Genomic DNA, 13,654 nt, shown 5'->3' with positions numbered 1-13,654 from the left:
CTACAAAAACACCCTCAGCTAACATCACAAGGATGAAAACCTGGAGAGACATCACCAAGATGGTGGAGTAGGAGACTCTAGCCTCCATCACCCCACAAGAAACAACCATTAGACAGCTATCCACAAACAAATAAAGGTCTAGGAGAGCTCAGGAGTTTACTTAAGAAGATCAGCAACAGAGTGAAGCAAAACTCCTGAAAATAACTATACAAAGTGAATAGGAAGAAGAGTTTAATTTTGCCTGCATCATCCCATTGGTCAGGTCATCACTGCTCAGTGACAAGAGGAAACTCTCCAGCCTGACAGACTCCCCTTTGTTGAGTAAAGAAGAATGGGGCGAGTGACAATTCCCCCAGCCTTTCAGGGCACAGCACAAATGACCCGCTTTGGTTTCATTACATCCACTATATGGCATAGATAAAGAGCCTGGAGGTAGCTAAGAACAAAAAGGAAGAGAAGGAACTACCATATCAGCCATGCAGCAGAAATGATCATGATTTTCTGTATCCTTCTCTGCAGAAGACCTAAACAGACCTTGCTGCTGAGGAAACCAACAGTCAGCACAAACTCTGTGAGCCCCCTGGAAATTTTGCTGCTAATAGCCCCAGTGTTTCTCGCATTTGCAAACTCCAGCAGACTGAGTCTTGCTCTATCACACTCCACTCTCACCAGAGCTACTTTATGAAGTGCCACCATCCTGAGCGCTGGGATCCACGCCAGCAGCCAGCACTGTAATATGCGGCTGGGCATGTGCATAACACCAGCCTAGTCCCCTGAATCTATTCAGGTGCCTGGAGTTAACCCTGACTCCTGTCAGTGGACTAACCTGCCACATGTGCCCACAGCTACCCCTTGTAGCTACACACCTGCACAGTGTCAGCCTCAACATCAGTAACCAGCCTCTACTGCTGTGTGTCCACCTGAAGCTAGCCCCTGCAGCCATGTGAATGTACACGATAGCCTGGACACTCAATTCTACTTCTGTGCCCACTTTTCCCCCCAACCCCTGCCACTGGTTCTGGCCCTTACCATTGGTCATGTGCCTGCAGTTTGCCCTCACTGATAAGCATTTGCATACCATCAGCTTTGGCTATCATTGCTGCCTGACTGAGTCTCTCACTGCAGGAGTTGTTGATCCTGCTAAAGACCCTAATAGCCCTTGCCGCTACTGTGAACCCTCAAAAGCATTTGCTGCCAAGGATCATGCTGTTGGTGATGTGGTGAACCCCAGTTGCCTGGACCAGCCATGACCTATTTACCTGGAGCAATTACATCCCCATACAATATCAACTTATATCACTATACTGAGGGTCACAGTACATTCCATGTGGCCCAGCCCCAAAGTAAAGGTCTTTCCTTATTGAAGTTAGGTCATAAAGTCTGTAAAAGGAGAACGCTTCTTCAAATGAGCAGACACTATTTCAAGACTACAGGGATCACGAAGAATGAAGGAAAGATGACACCAACAAAAGAACAAAATAAACTTGTAGTAACTGACCTCAAGGAAATGAAGATCACAAATTACATGACAAGGGATTGAAAATAATTGTTCTAAAGAAGCTCAGAGAGGTACAAGAAACACAGATAAAAAATTAACAAGATCATTCGATGTCATGTTCCCTGATTCTTTATGATCCCTATGTGTTGCAATGGTGTCTGTGCATTGGTATTAACCAATGTTATCTCAATGAATTTAATCTTAAATAGTTTAACAAAATAGGAAAAATTACAAAAATTAGAAGTACCACAAAGAGATATGAAACATAAAAAATTACAAAAAGAAAATCTGAAGCTTAAGACTATGATGACTGAATTAAATAAATGCAACACAGAGCTGCAAGAGCAGACTCAATCAAGCAGAAGAATCAGCAAACTCGAATACAGATCATTTAAAATTATCCAGTCAAAGGAAGAAAAAAGAAGGAAAAGGAATAAAGAAAGGCTTTAGGATTATGGGATACCATTAAATAAAACAATATTCACATTATTAGAATCCTAGGAAAAGGAGAGAGAAAGGGGCGGAAAGCTTATTTTACAAAATAAATTAAAAATAACATATTTTTAAAACACCCAAACCTGTAAAAATACATGGAACCCTGGCACGTGAAGCTCAAAGATTTATCTAAAAAGACCTCAACAAGACATTAAAATAACACTGTCAGAAATCAAAGGCAGAGAATCTTGAAAAGAGCAAGAGATCTTCAAGTTGAAAAGAAAGAACGCTAAGCTAGTAACATGAAATCGTATGAAAGTATAAAACTCACTGGCAAATGTAAATAGTCGAATTCAAAATACAGCAATATTGTTATGGCAGTGGACAAATAAATCATTTATAACTCTAGCGTAAAAGTTAAAAGACAAAGTAATTACAAATAAGTATAGCTAAAATAATTTTAATGGACATACCATATAAAAAGATATAAATAATGACATCCAAAAAAAAAATGGGGTGAGGGGGACAGTAAAAACATTTAGTTTTCAAAAAGAGCAAAGTTAATTGTTATCAGCTTAAAATAGACTGTGATACCCATAAAATATTTCAGGTAAGACTCCTGGTAACCACAAAGCAAAAACATCTAGTAGGTATAGAAAAGAGAAAGAGAAAGGAATCAAAGCATACACTATAGAAAATTATCAAAACCTTAAGAAAGACACTAAGAAGAGAGGAAGAAGGAACAAAGAATCTGTGAACACCCGGATTAACAAAATGGCAATAGTAAGTCCTTGTCTATTAATAATTTCTGTCTATATAAGTGGACAGATGAATGAATAAAGAAAATGTAGAGTGTGTATACATACAAATATACGTAAATACATACATACATACATACATACAATGGAATTTTACTCAGCCTTAAAGAAGAAAGAAATCCTGCTATTTGCAACAAAATGGAGGAACCTGGAGGACAACATACTAAGTGAATTAAATCAGACACAGAAGGACATATATTACAAGATTTCACATATATGTGGAATCTAAAAGAACAGTCAGACTCATAGTAACAGACTAGAATGGTGGTTATCTGAGCCTAGGAGGGAGGATATTGATCAAAGGGTACAAATTTCTAGTTATAAGATGAATAAGTTCTGGAGATCTAATATTCAGCATGGTGTCTATAGTTAACGACACTGTTGTGTACCTGAAATTTGCTAAGACAATAGATCTTAAGTGTTCATACCACACACCAAAAAATAAAAATAAAAAGCTGACTATGAGAGGTGATGGATATGTTAATTCATTTGTGGGAATCATTTTATAATGTATGCATATACCAAAATGTCACATTATACACCTAAATACATACATACACTTTATCTGTCAAAAATAAATCTATAAAAATTTCAGAACAGAGAAAGACCGAATGCTTCCCCCTAAGATCAGGAATAAGGAAAATATCTCCATTCCCACCACTCTTATATAACATCTTACTGGCAGTCTTAGCTAGTGCAGTAAGAGGACAAAAGAAAAAGAAATAAATGGCATACGGATTGGCAGGAAAAAATTCGAACTGCCCCTATTTTCAGTGACATGATTGTCAATGCAGAAAATCTCAAGGAATATAAAATGAAAACGTCTAGAACTAACTAATATTAGCTCACCAAGATTGTAGAATACAAGATCAACACATAAAAATCAATAGCATTTGTATACAATTACAACGAATATCTGAAAATACATTGAAAATATAATATCATTTACAATCACTCCAAAGAAAATGAAATGCTTTAGGAGTAAATCTAACAAAACATGTATAAGATTTCTATGCTGAGAACTACAAAATATTGCTGAAAGGAATCAAAGCAAACCTAAATAAATGACAGACATACTGCATTCATGGCTTGAAAGACTTGACCTAGTAACAATATAGATTTTCTCCAAGTTGAAATATGATTAATTTCAATTCTTATCAAAATCACAGCAGTTCTGGAAACATAGATCAGCTTATTCTAAATTTGTATAGAAAGGCAAAGGACAGAGAATAGCTAAAATATTCTGAAAGAAAGTCTACATGCTGAGACTGATTATATAGCTACAGTAATCAAAATTGTGTGGTAATGGTAGAAGATAGATACATAGAACAATGAACAGAACAGAGAATGAGAAATCCACCCAAATAGGCCAAACTGATTTTTGACAATGGTGCAAGGGAAGGGAAGCCTTTTCAAGGAGGAAGGGAAGCCTTTTCACAGACAGTGCTGCAGCTATTACATACCCACAGGTTAAAAAAGAAAGAAAGACAAGACAAGACAAGACAAGACAAGACAAGACAAGACAAGACAAGACAAGACAAGACAAGACAAGACAAGACAAGAAAAGAAAAGAAAAGAAAAGAAAAGAAATAACTTTGATCTCAACCTTTATACAAAAATTGGAACAAAATGGATCACATACTTAAATGCAAAACAGAAAACTATATAGCATTTAGGAAAATAGGAAAACGTCTTTGGGGCCCAGGGCTAGGTGAAGAGTTTTCAGACATGGCACCAAAGGCACAACTCATAAAAGGAAAATTTGATAACAATTGTCTTCATCAAATGAATGTTTGTTTGATAAAGACCCTGAGAAGAAGAAAAGAGAAGCTACACACTATGACTAAAAAAATAATAAGAGGGAACCTTATGGTGATGGAAACGTTCTGGATCTTCATTGTGGTGGTAGTTACACAAATCTACATGCATAATAACTTTTCGTAGAGCAACACACACACACAAATGACTGCACATAAGACTGATGAAATCTGAATATGCTCTGTGGATATACAAATGTCAATTTCCTGCTCTGAAATTGTACTGTAGTTATACAAGATATTACCATTGGGGGAAAGAGAATGAAAGGTACATGACATGAGACCATCTTAAATTTTTATTGGCTACCTCCTGTTAATCTGTAACATTTTCAAAATAAAAATATGATAAATTAATTAATTAATTAATTAATTAAAAATAATAAATGCCTACCCGTCGGTTTGTGAACACAGAATAACATTCTTTCACTAGTACTGTTTTGATCATGTCTGGATCTGTGATAGCCAATACAGGCTGTCGACCATCATAGAACCTGTTTAGGGAAAACAGAGCTGATTAATTTTAAGAAGCCAGTTTCTGTAGTTGGGGTCACTCTGGAAGTCCAGACTATAATTCGCTATTGTATAATTCATATTTCTAGAAATCATGGTCAGCAATAGCATTAAGTGGTATATAGATGAGTATTTCCTATATCATTCTCCATAGTTTTTTGATTCTTTATTTTATTATCAAAAAATTAATTAGGCTAGTAAATAGTCAAAGCAAGTAAGTTATCTGAGAACAGAAAAATGAGAGTCCACCCACTCAGTCATTAAAAAATATACTTTTGAAGATATATCACAACATGAAAAATGCCTGGAATTTCGGTGGTAAACACATAATACAATATACAGAGGTCAAATGATGATGTACACTTGGAAATTATATAATTGTATTAACCAATGTTATCCCAATTATCTTAATTAAAAAAAAAACATGAAAAAGCATATGCCTTCATGTTAGAGGAAAAGTGTAGACATACTGGTCACAAATATGTAAAAATGTGTCTGCAAATGAAAAAGACTGAAATGCTCAAAAAAATATAGTAGGAATATGAATGATTTCTTTACCCTATTTTCTAAAATTTGTTTACTAGTTTACAATTTCTTAAAGGGAATAATATTCTAACTATTAAGGAGGAGTCCTTATTAGAATCAAGCTTAGGAAAATTGGAAGGACAAAGAGAATAAAAAATACAGAGGAAAGTCTGGCTCTGTGGCTTAGTTGGTCAAAGCACTTGTCTACTAAAACGCAAAGGAGTACGTACAGTTAATTTTTAAATGTTTTCTTTTTATTATTTATATTTATTCTATATATAGGCCTAAGGGGCCCTCAGGTCCATGTAGGTGACATCTGTCAGAGGAAGCCCAGCTTTGACACACGTACCACAGAAAGTTGACTTCCTATATGATACATTCCAATTTGACTTGTCCTGACTGGTTTACTATAAGTTTAATTACATTGTCCTATGCATTTTATTTTTTCTTATAAATCATTGCATTACCTAGAACAAAAAGGAAGATTTTCCACAAGGCTTACCTATTCTTTTGTTGGCTTCTCAGAGGAATTTCAAATGGTTTAATGAACATACATTAAAATGAATGAGAACCATTGCACTTAATGCTGCCCATTTCAAAAACATGTTCTAAAAATCAGAAGGTTTAAGTGGGTTTAGAGTACATTTAGTGCAGTGATATAAGTTATTGAGGTGGCACTTAGAAGATGAAAAGTATGGAGAGGTAAAGCCTTCTCCCACTTGCTTTTATCATACAAACACCCCACTACACCTCCCCTGCTGCTCTCACTAAAATACCAGACTCTCCACAGAGAAACAGCAACTGCAACTGCCCGATGTAACTCTGCAAAATCCTCCAGTCCATCAGCCCACCAAGAAACACCATGGTTTAGCAATATCCTATATCTCACATGGAAGCAACCCAAGTGTCCTATGATAGATGATTGGATGAAGATGCTGTGCTACATATATACAATGGACTATTACTCAGCCATAAGAAGAGATGAAATACTGCCTTTTGTGACAACATGGATGGACCTCGAGATAATCATGCTAAGTGAAATAAGACAGACCAAAAAGTTGAAAATCACATGATATCACTTATATGTGGGATATAAACCTATAAGCAACAAATGAACAGGACAAACAGAGACTCATGGACTTAAAGAATGGACTTGTGGTTACCACAGGGTAGGGAGTGGGAGAGGAGGGGAGAGGTAGACAGGGTAAAGGGGATCAAATATAGGGGGATAGAGGGAGGGTGAAATGGGGAAATGGGATCAAATATATGGTAGCTGAAGGAAACTGAACTTTGGGTGGTAAACACACAATAGAATATATAGATGTCAAATTATAATGTACACCTGAAAATTATATAATTGTATTAATCAATGTTACCCCAATAAATTAATAAAATAAATAAATAAATAAACATAAATAAAATCAGTATACTAGAATAGATAAGCAATACTTGTATAAACTAAATTTCTATTGAAAAGCCTTAGCTTACAATTAAAAAGTAACAAACTCCACACTGTGGAGAAAGTAAAAAAGCAGAAATGGTTTACTATTCTGTTTACCTTGGTTTACTATTCTCTTTACTTAAACCCACAGCCATTTTTCAAAAGGACATGTAAATCAAATTTTAATTAAAAAATGTTTGGCTTTTAATTAATAGTGAATCATGTGGGAAAGGGAGAATGACATGCATTTACGAGCTTATATTAGAAGGGTCTGAAATCATGGATTTTATCCAATTACAGGTGACCCAAGGAAGAGGAAATGGAGAAGAGAGGATAATGAGGCCCTGGACTGAGAGTGATGCTAGGAGTCCCTAGGCCATCAAAGTCTGGAGAGCAGTGCTAATCTGCAACTCTACAGCTTGATTCAGATCGCAGACCAGATACCTGGCGACCTATCAGATTCCTGGTGGGGAAGCTTCCAAGAGCTTTGTAATAGGTGGCTTCATCCCAAGAGGCTTTGGGCTGAGACTGTGATCCACAAACTGGGCAAGAGGGTGGGGTGGCGGGGAGGAGGGCTTCATCATAACAGCAAGAATACTCACCCCCACATATTTCCATACTTTTTAAAACATTTCTTGTCAAAATCCCATAAACCCTGTAAGGAGAAACAAAATTAGATTTTTACTAAAATGTGCTAAACACTACCTCTAATTGGGACAAAAATTACTCGACTCTCTTGAAATCAGGCTTCCTGTCTCGAACTGGCAGATAGACGGAAGACTTATTCAGAGGTGTCTTGGAGATCAGATAGAAAACAGAGGAGATAGTTGAGAATTAAAACCAGTCTTGAATTTTCTCCAAGTAGTGTAGATACTGAACCACTTACCAGTTGTCTATGAACTAAGGAACTGCTTGTCTTTCCGAAGGGTTTATGATGTGCATGTGTTGTCTCTAAAATCTCATAACCCCCTGGATTGTTGCCTCCATGGACATTGAGAACTGAAATTGAGGGACACTAAGAATAATCTGCACACTCTTTGATCTCCTGGTTAAGGATTCTTTTCATTTATCTCATGAGCCACCTCTAGAATTCTAACAGAATTAGGAAGTTTAAGATACCAGTGACCTCTTTTAGCCTAGCAGAATTAAACAAGTCTAAGGCATGTTTGTTGAGTGAGATATTGAGTGAGGGAATGACTAAACGACAAAGTGAATTCGCCTTCCAGTTTTCCAGCTCAGAACAGAAAAGATAGGGAGATGGCACCCTGCACCAGGCAGAGCAAATTGAAACACTTTCTCTAAATTTTTCTTCTGTAACTTAAAAAGCAAATCTTCCCGTAGCTGTTTCATCTATGATCTGTGACGTTTTAACTATGAAAAAGAAAGTCCTAGAAATGTGGTTGTGGGGCGTATCTATAAAGAGTTGATTTGAGAAAGGTGGAAAAAATCATGGCTTTTTCAGAGGGGAAAAAGTGTGGGATCTACTTAGACTAATAGGGGCACTGAAGACCTCAGGAGAATTAGGATCTGAGCAACAAGCCTCTGGTCTGCGGGAAAGGAAATCCGAAGCACAGAGCAGCCTATATGCAAGGCTCTGCCTGCTGGCCACCCAGACATGAGCTCATAACCTTCTGTTCTGGAATCAGGGCATGGGTGAAGTATCAGGGTTGGATTAACCACAAAGGGACATCATAATTCACAGTCATGTGTCACCTCGTACATTCCATTCGGTTAAATTAAATTTTTAATAATTTTGTCAAATCTCCTTTCTAGAGATTTAGTATAGTAATTCTGTTTTTTTTTTTTTAAATAGCAAAATGCAGAAGTCATTTATGGTTTAAATAGTCAATAGATGGCCACCATCGTGTCAGTTATATACACTCCGTGCTCAGACTCACCCATAGGGCGCCACCTTTGAGGATAAAGATGTAAAGCTGAAAGCTTTTGTTCCATCTCTCAAGTCCCCCGAAGTCATCATGGGCAGCAAAGGGTGAGTTAGGCCCATGGAAATAACAGCAGAATTTAGCAGTTCTTAAGAGAATTCAAGAATGTCTGTGCAAATTACCCGATGGTGAATACTTGAGTTGCCTGATACACTGAAATTTCAAAGCTATCCAGGAGGAAGGGAAAAAAGTGAGGGGCTACCAGGAGCCTCTATCTTCTTGGGACTCTGCACCTGGCAGAAAGAAAATCCTCACCACGATGTTCACAAGTTGAAACATCAAGTCCTGTGCCAACTCAGCCAGAGAACTCTCTGTCCAACTGAGGCAAGACCTGAGGCTCCTAACAGTAATAGAGCCCTGGGGTACCCTGGCCCTGTGCTGAGTCAGGCATGTGATGCCCTTGTGTTGAGTGGGGCATATGATGCCCCTTCTGGAACAGGAAGCCTCAGAACTTCTTCCTGAGGAGTGCATTTTTCTATGGAACTCAGCTGGGCTTTGTAACCATAAGAAACAAAAGAGGGAGCTCGAACAACACTCACCTTTCGATAGGCCAGAATAGTTCCCAAAAAAGGCAGAGGTGTAGGCCCAGGAATTCCCAGCTTCTTAAATTGTCCATGTGTAGAGGTCCCATATCTACAAAGCAAAAGAGATTGCCAGGTTACAGGGATTATGGGACAGGTGCTGGGGCTGGCCAGTCACTGACTCAGAACCGGAAGTGTCAATCTGGGGAGGTACCATGTAGACGATAAATAATAACAGCAACTCCAACAGCAATAAGTACATCCACTCATCATCTCCTTTCCCACTTCGACCGTGAGACCTAGAGAAAGTAATGATGATTAGCTTAAAGGAGCTGAAGACTTCAGGGTCCCAATCCTAGAGTGAATACTTAATAAAAGTTTCCAAATTGGAGTGCTCCTGAGGTTCGGGCTGGAATTCTTCCAGGAAATTCACTCATGACTTTTAGTAAGTTGACTCTTCCATGATTTTGGAGATTCTTATTCTAGTTTTTTAAAAAAAGGAAAATAAGAACATATTCTGCTCTGATGATGAGATTTTGCTAAACTGCATCCACTCAATAACAGAGAGTTACTGTGAACCCACATTGTTCTTACAGTGTGTTCAGTGACTTTTATGCTTTTCCTTCTCGCTACGTCTTGACCCTGTTTTAGAGTTTGGTTCTTCTTAAATATATCATCATAAACAGGCCTTGGAATAGCCACCGTTTACTTATTTCTGAGAATAAAAACTGTGTTCAAGGCTTCCATCATCCTCATAAAAATGCGGTACCTTTCAGCTACACCCAAGTCTCTGTTGTCAGGCAGTTTGGTTGACTCGATCTCTAGAGAAGGGTGATTGACAATTCGTTCCCTGAATGAAACTGTGTAAAGGATCCAATGACTAAATAATCCATTTCCAGGCCATTCTTTCCCTCATGACATCTGGTCCTTCAATCTTTGATGCTGGTAAGCACAGTGCCAGGCTCACTCATTTTTCAAGTTGGTCACTCACAAAGTAGTTAGTTTATTGCCTCTGTGTGTCAGTTATCCCAAAATCTCATTACGGCCGGTGCTTCCTATGGCTGGCCTGCCTGCAATTGATCTTTCACATGTCCCGTGTGGAGTGCCACAACTGGGGCTTCTAGACATTCACAAGCCTTCTCGATCTGGTGTTACCGAGAAATGGCGGAGCAGAGGAAAGAAGAAGCTGCGGAAAGAGACTACGGCAACCATTTTAAAAAGGAAGTTTGTAGGCCTAAAAGCTAACCTCATAGAGGCAAATGAGGAAAGTATGACTGAAAAGCAAGCTCTGAAAATTGTTGAATACGCCTTACAAATGCTTTCAGCTAAAAGAGAGACGGTCTTCCAAACTTCAGTACCGGCTCATTGATAGCAAAAGATGCATTATATAACATAAAATGAATAACCATAAGTGTTCAAGAGTTGAATTAAGACCTTATGTCCTCTTCTTTGGATGTTATCCTTTAAGAAAGCATAGGTTCCGAAAATTCTAATCTTATCATATCTGATAAAATAAACCCCCAAATTGCATGAAAGGACTTGTGCTACAGGACACAGTGGAGGCACTTCGGCCAGGCCCAGCTGGGTATTTGGATCCTTCCTCCGGAAAGCTGGTGGAAGTGTCTGTACTGACTGTTGAAAACTGGGTTTACCCTTGGTTAGTCCCACCCTAGTGTTGTCTTTTCCCTTGACGACCATGGCAAATCAAACACATTTCTGCTTCTGAACTTTCAACTCGTTACATGAACTCTCATGAGGCCAAGCAATTAAGTAAATGTGTCAGCAACATTGATCCCGAGGGAAGATCTGGTCTAGTGTCTAAACTCACATGGTTCCATATTCCAGCTTTCCTCTTTTGGGGAGAGTAATGCTGCTTTTGGTACAAATGAAGGGGCTAACAATAAAGCCAATCACTTCCATTAATTTACATGTGTTGGCATAAGAGGGCACTATCTCTGCTGCAACAACTGACTCGTGGTTGTATCTGTGTCTTCTAAGGCTACAGTGTTGTTTATCCACTGGTGACAGTAGTGACAGCTCCACTGCCAGACAGACCACACAGTGTGACTTGGACGGTGCCCCTGTCCCCAGGCTTCAAGCACATGAGATTCGTACCCTGCTTCCCTGTGAGTGGCCTCTTGTGGGACCAGGAGTGGGAATATCTAGGAGAAATGTTCTCCCATTCCAACCGGTCTGCTACAGGGATGCCTCTCTTATCACCACCATGTCCCTAGTCTCTAGCAGAGCACTTTATAGAGAGTGGGCATTGAGAAGGGTTGTCGGAGCTGAGGCGGTACATATGAGGTCGTTGGGTGCCTTGTGCGTCCTTTCCTTGTGGCTCCTTGGTCACCACACCATCTTCCTGATTGTTAGTACAACAAGAAGGCCTGGCTGTGCCTCGATGTCCATCGCTGTAAGTTCAGGCTGATCCATCAGGATTTTGTTGACAAGGGGCCCCAGAAAGAGAGGCAGGACACGGACGAGATGGTGATGACTAACCAAGTGTATCAGTTCATCCTGTTTCCTGTCCCAGCCCTCAGCAGGTCCTGCAGTAGACACACAGATTTAAGATCAAAGAATGGCTTTCTCTTTCTGGAAAGATCACAAGTCCAAGAACAATGGATGTAAAGCGAACAGCAGCATAAATGCCAAGTGGACCCCAAACCCTTTAGCCACCAATGGCATGGCAAATCTCCCTATGGACAGCACTCATAGCATGCAGGACTCCAGAGGAATGACATGAGCTTTTTTCCTGGGGCAAAGTGGGTCGGAGCATATGGGTTCCTGCTTTTTGACCAATGGGGGATTTTCTAATGGGCAGTGAGGAGCTGGTAGGAGGAGGCCTATAATAGCAGTCAGTGTCACCTTTAACTCCCCATCCCCACCACATTCCTGATGGGAGAGAGCTGAGGTCTGAGAGTCTGTAAATTCCACCAGCTCATTATCATCACTCAGACCCATGTTCTGTGTCTACTTGGCCTAGAAAACCATGAATTATGCCAAAAACAAAACCTCAAATATACTGAACAGTTAAAGAAACAGGAAACACTAAAATTCTGTTTGTTCCATCCTTCTCTCTTTATCCCTTCTCACTTTCATCCCATCTGCAGAAAGTGATAGACTCACCCCTACCCAATTCTTTAGGGCCCTCTGGCCTGAAGATCTCCAGGGCTGTCTGACACACGGCTGAGTAGGTGAACATCTCATCGGTAAATGTAAGTTAAGTCCCAGCTATCTCACTCGCTTTCTTATTTACTTGGAAGCTTGTCATGCAACCCTAGATTTCTACCATCATGGGTTGTCCTATTTGGGTTAAGGTTTTCTCCAAGAGGCACCTGTTAAATTCCACAGGTGCCATTAGAAGGTATAGTGCACGAATGTGTCTATTCACCTGTGCATTGATTCAAGGCCAAGTGAGTGAATGTTCTTTGTAGTTATTGTGCCAGGCTGTGGGCTACAAGCCATACAATCCTCATCCTCAGGAGCAGCCTGCCGGTGGAGAGACACAAATAACTGCTCAGTATGTGGCATACTTTTGGAAGCTCTGGGACAATGGAGCCCTACAGAAAGGTAAGTAAGAAGGGGCTGCAGGCTGCAATACCAACAAAGGGCAAACATGGAAAGCCAGAAGATGATCCCTGGGAAGAGTAGGATAAAAGATACCAGGAATTCTGATACCTTTCTGCTCCCTTTTGGTGCTCACTCTGGAAACTGTTAAATAGAGTCATGCTACGCTTCCCATTTACAGGTGCAGAAACTGCAGCTCAGTGACTGCAAGTGGCTTTCCAAAAGCTATTCACCACAACAGCATATTACAAATAAGCAAATATGAAGGGAGACTGAAAATTCTTCTTTTGCTCCTAAATGCCAGTATTTGAAATTTTTTGTTCCCTGATAAGACCCAAGGCTGCAACGGTAATTGGTTAAAATTCTGGTTCTGCATGGCGACCCCCACAGAAGCACCCCTGTGAGTCTTCCAGAAGAAAGGACTCCACATCATCACAGCAAAGACAGATGCAAGTCCTGATCATACTAAGGGTATTGTTGCGTAGGGTCTCCCCTCTATGCTCCCAAACAAAGAGGTACATAGACTACATCCAAACAAGGAAAGCTTAAGTGTCATCTGATAACTATTGACAACTTAAT

General features: G+C 39.5%; 1 protein-coding gene across 2 annotated transcripts in view; it reads right to left on the bottom strand.

The window, feature by feature from the left end:
* Positions 1-11,700, bottom strand: part of LOC120587429 (cytochrome P450 3A12) — an 89,074-nt gene extending 77,374 nt beyond the window's left edge. The window contains exons 1-3 of one of the 2 annotated variants that reach the window (XM_039844161.1): positions 9,527-11,700; positions 7,647-7,699; positions 4,960-5,059 (exon numbers count right to left, since the gene is read on the bottom strand). In XM_039844161.1, coding sequence (XP_039700095.1) covers positions 4,960-5,059; positions 7,647-7,654 — 108 coding nt within the window. In that variant the 5' untranslated portion in view covers positions 7,655-7,699; positions 9,527-11,700. The remainder of the gene's footprint in view (positions 1-4,959; positions 5,060-7,646; positions 7,700-9,526) is intronic. The other variant, XM_039844160.1, reaches the window with a different exon arrangement.
* Between the last annotated feature and the right edge of the window lie 1,954 nt (positions 11,701-13,654).

Source organism: Pteropus medius, unplaced genomic scaffold (genome assembly GCF_902729225.1).
Source record: "Pteropus medius unplaced genomic scaffold, Ma_sr-lr_union100, whole genome shotgun sequence".
Taxonomy (NCBI): domain Eukaryota; kingdom Metazoa; phylum Chordata; class Mammalia; order Chiroptera; family Pteropodidae; genus Pteropus; species Pteropus medius.
The sequence above is the reverse complement of the archived record's forward strand: the minus strand, read 5'-3'. Positions and strand labels throughout refer to the sequence as shown.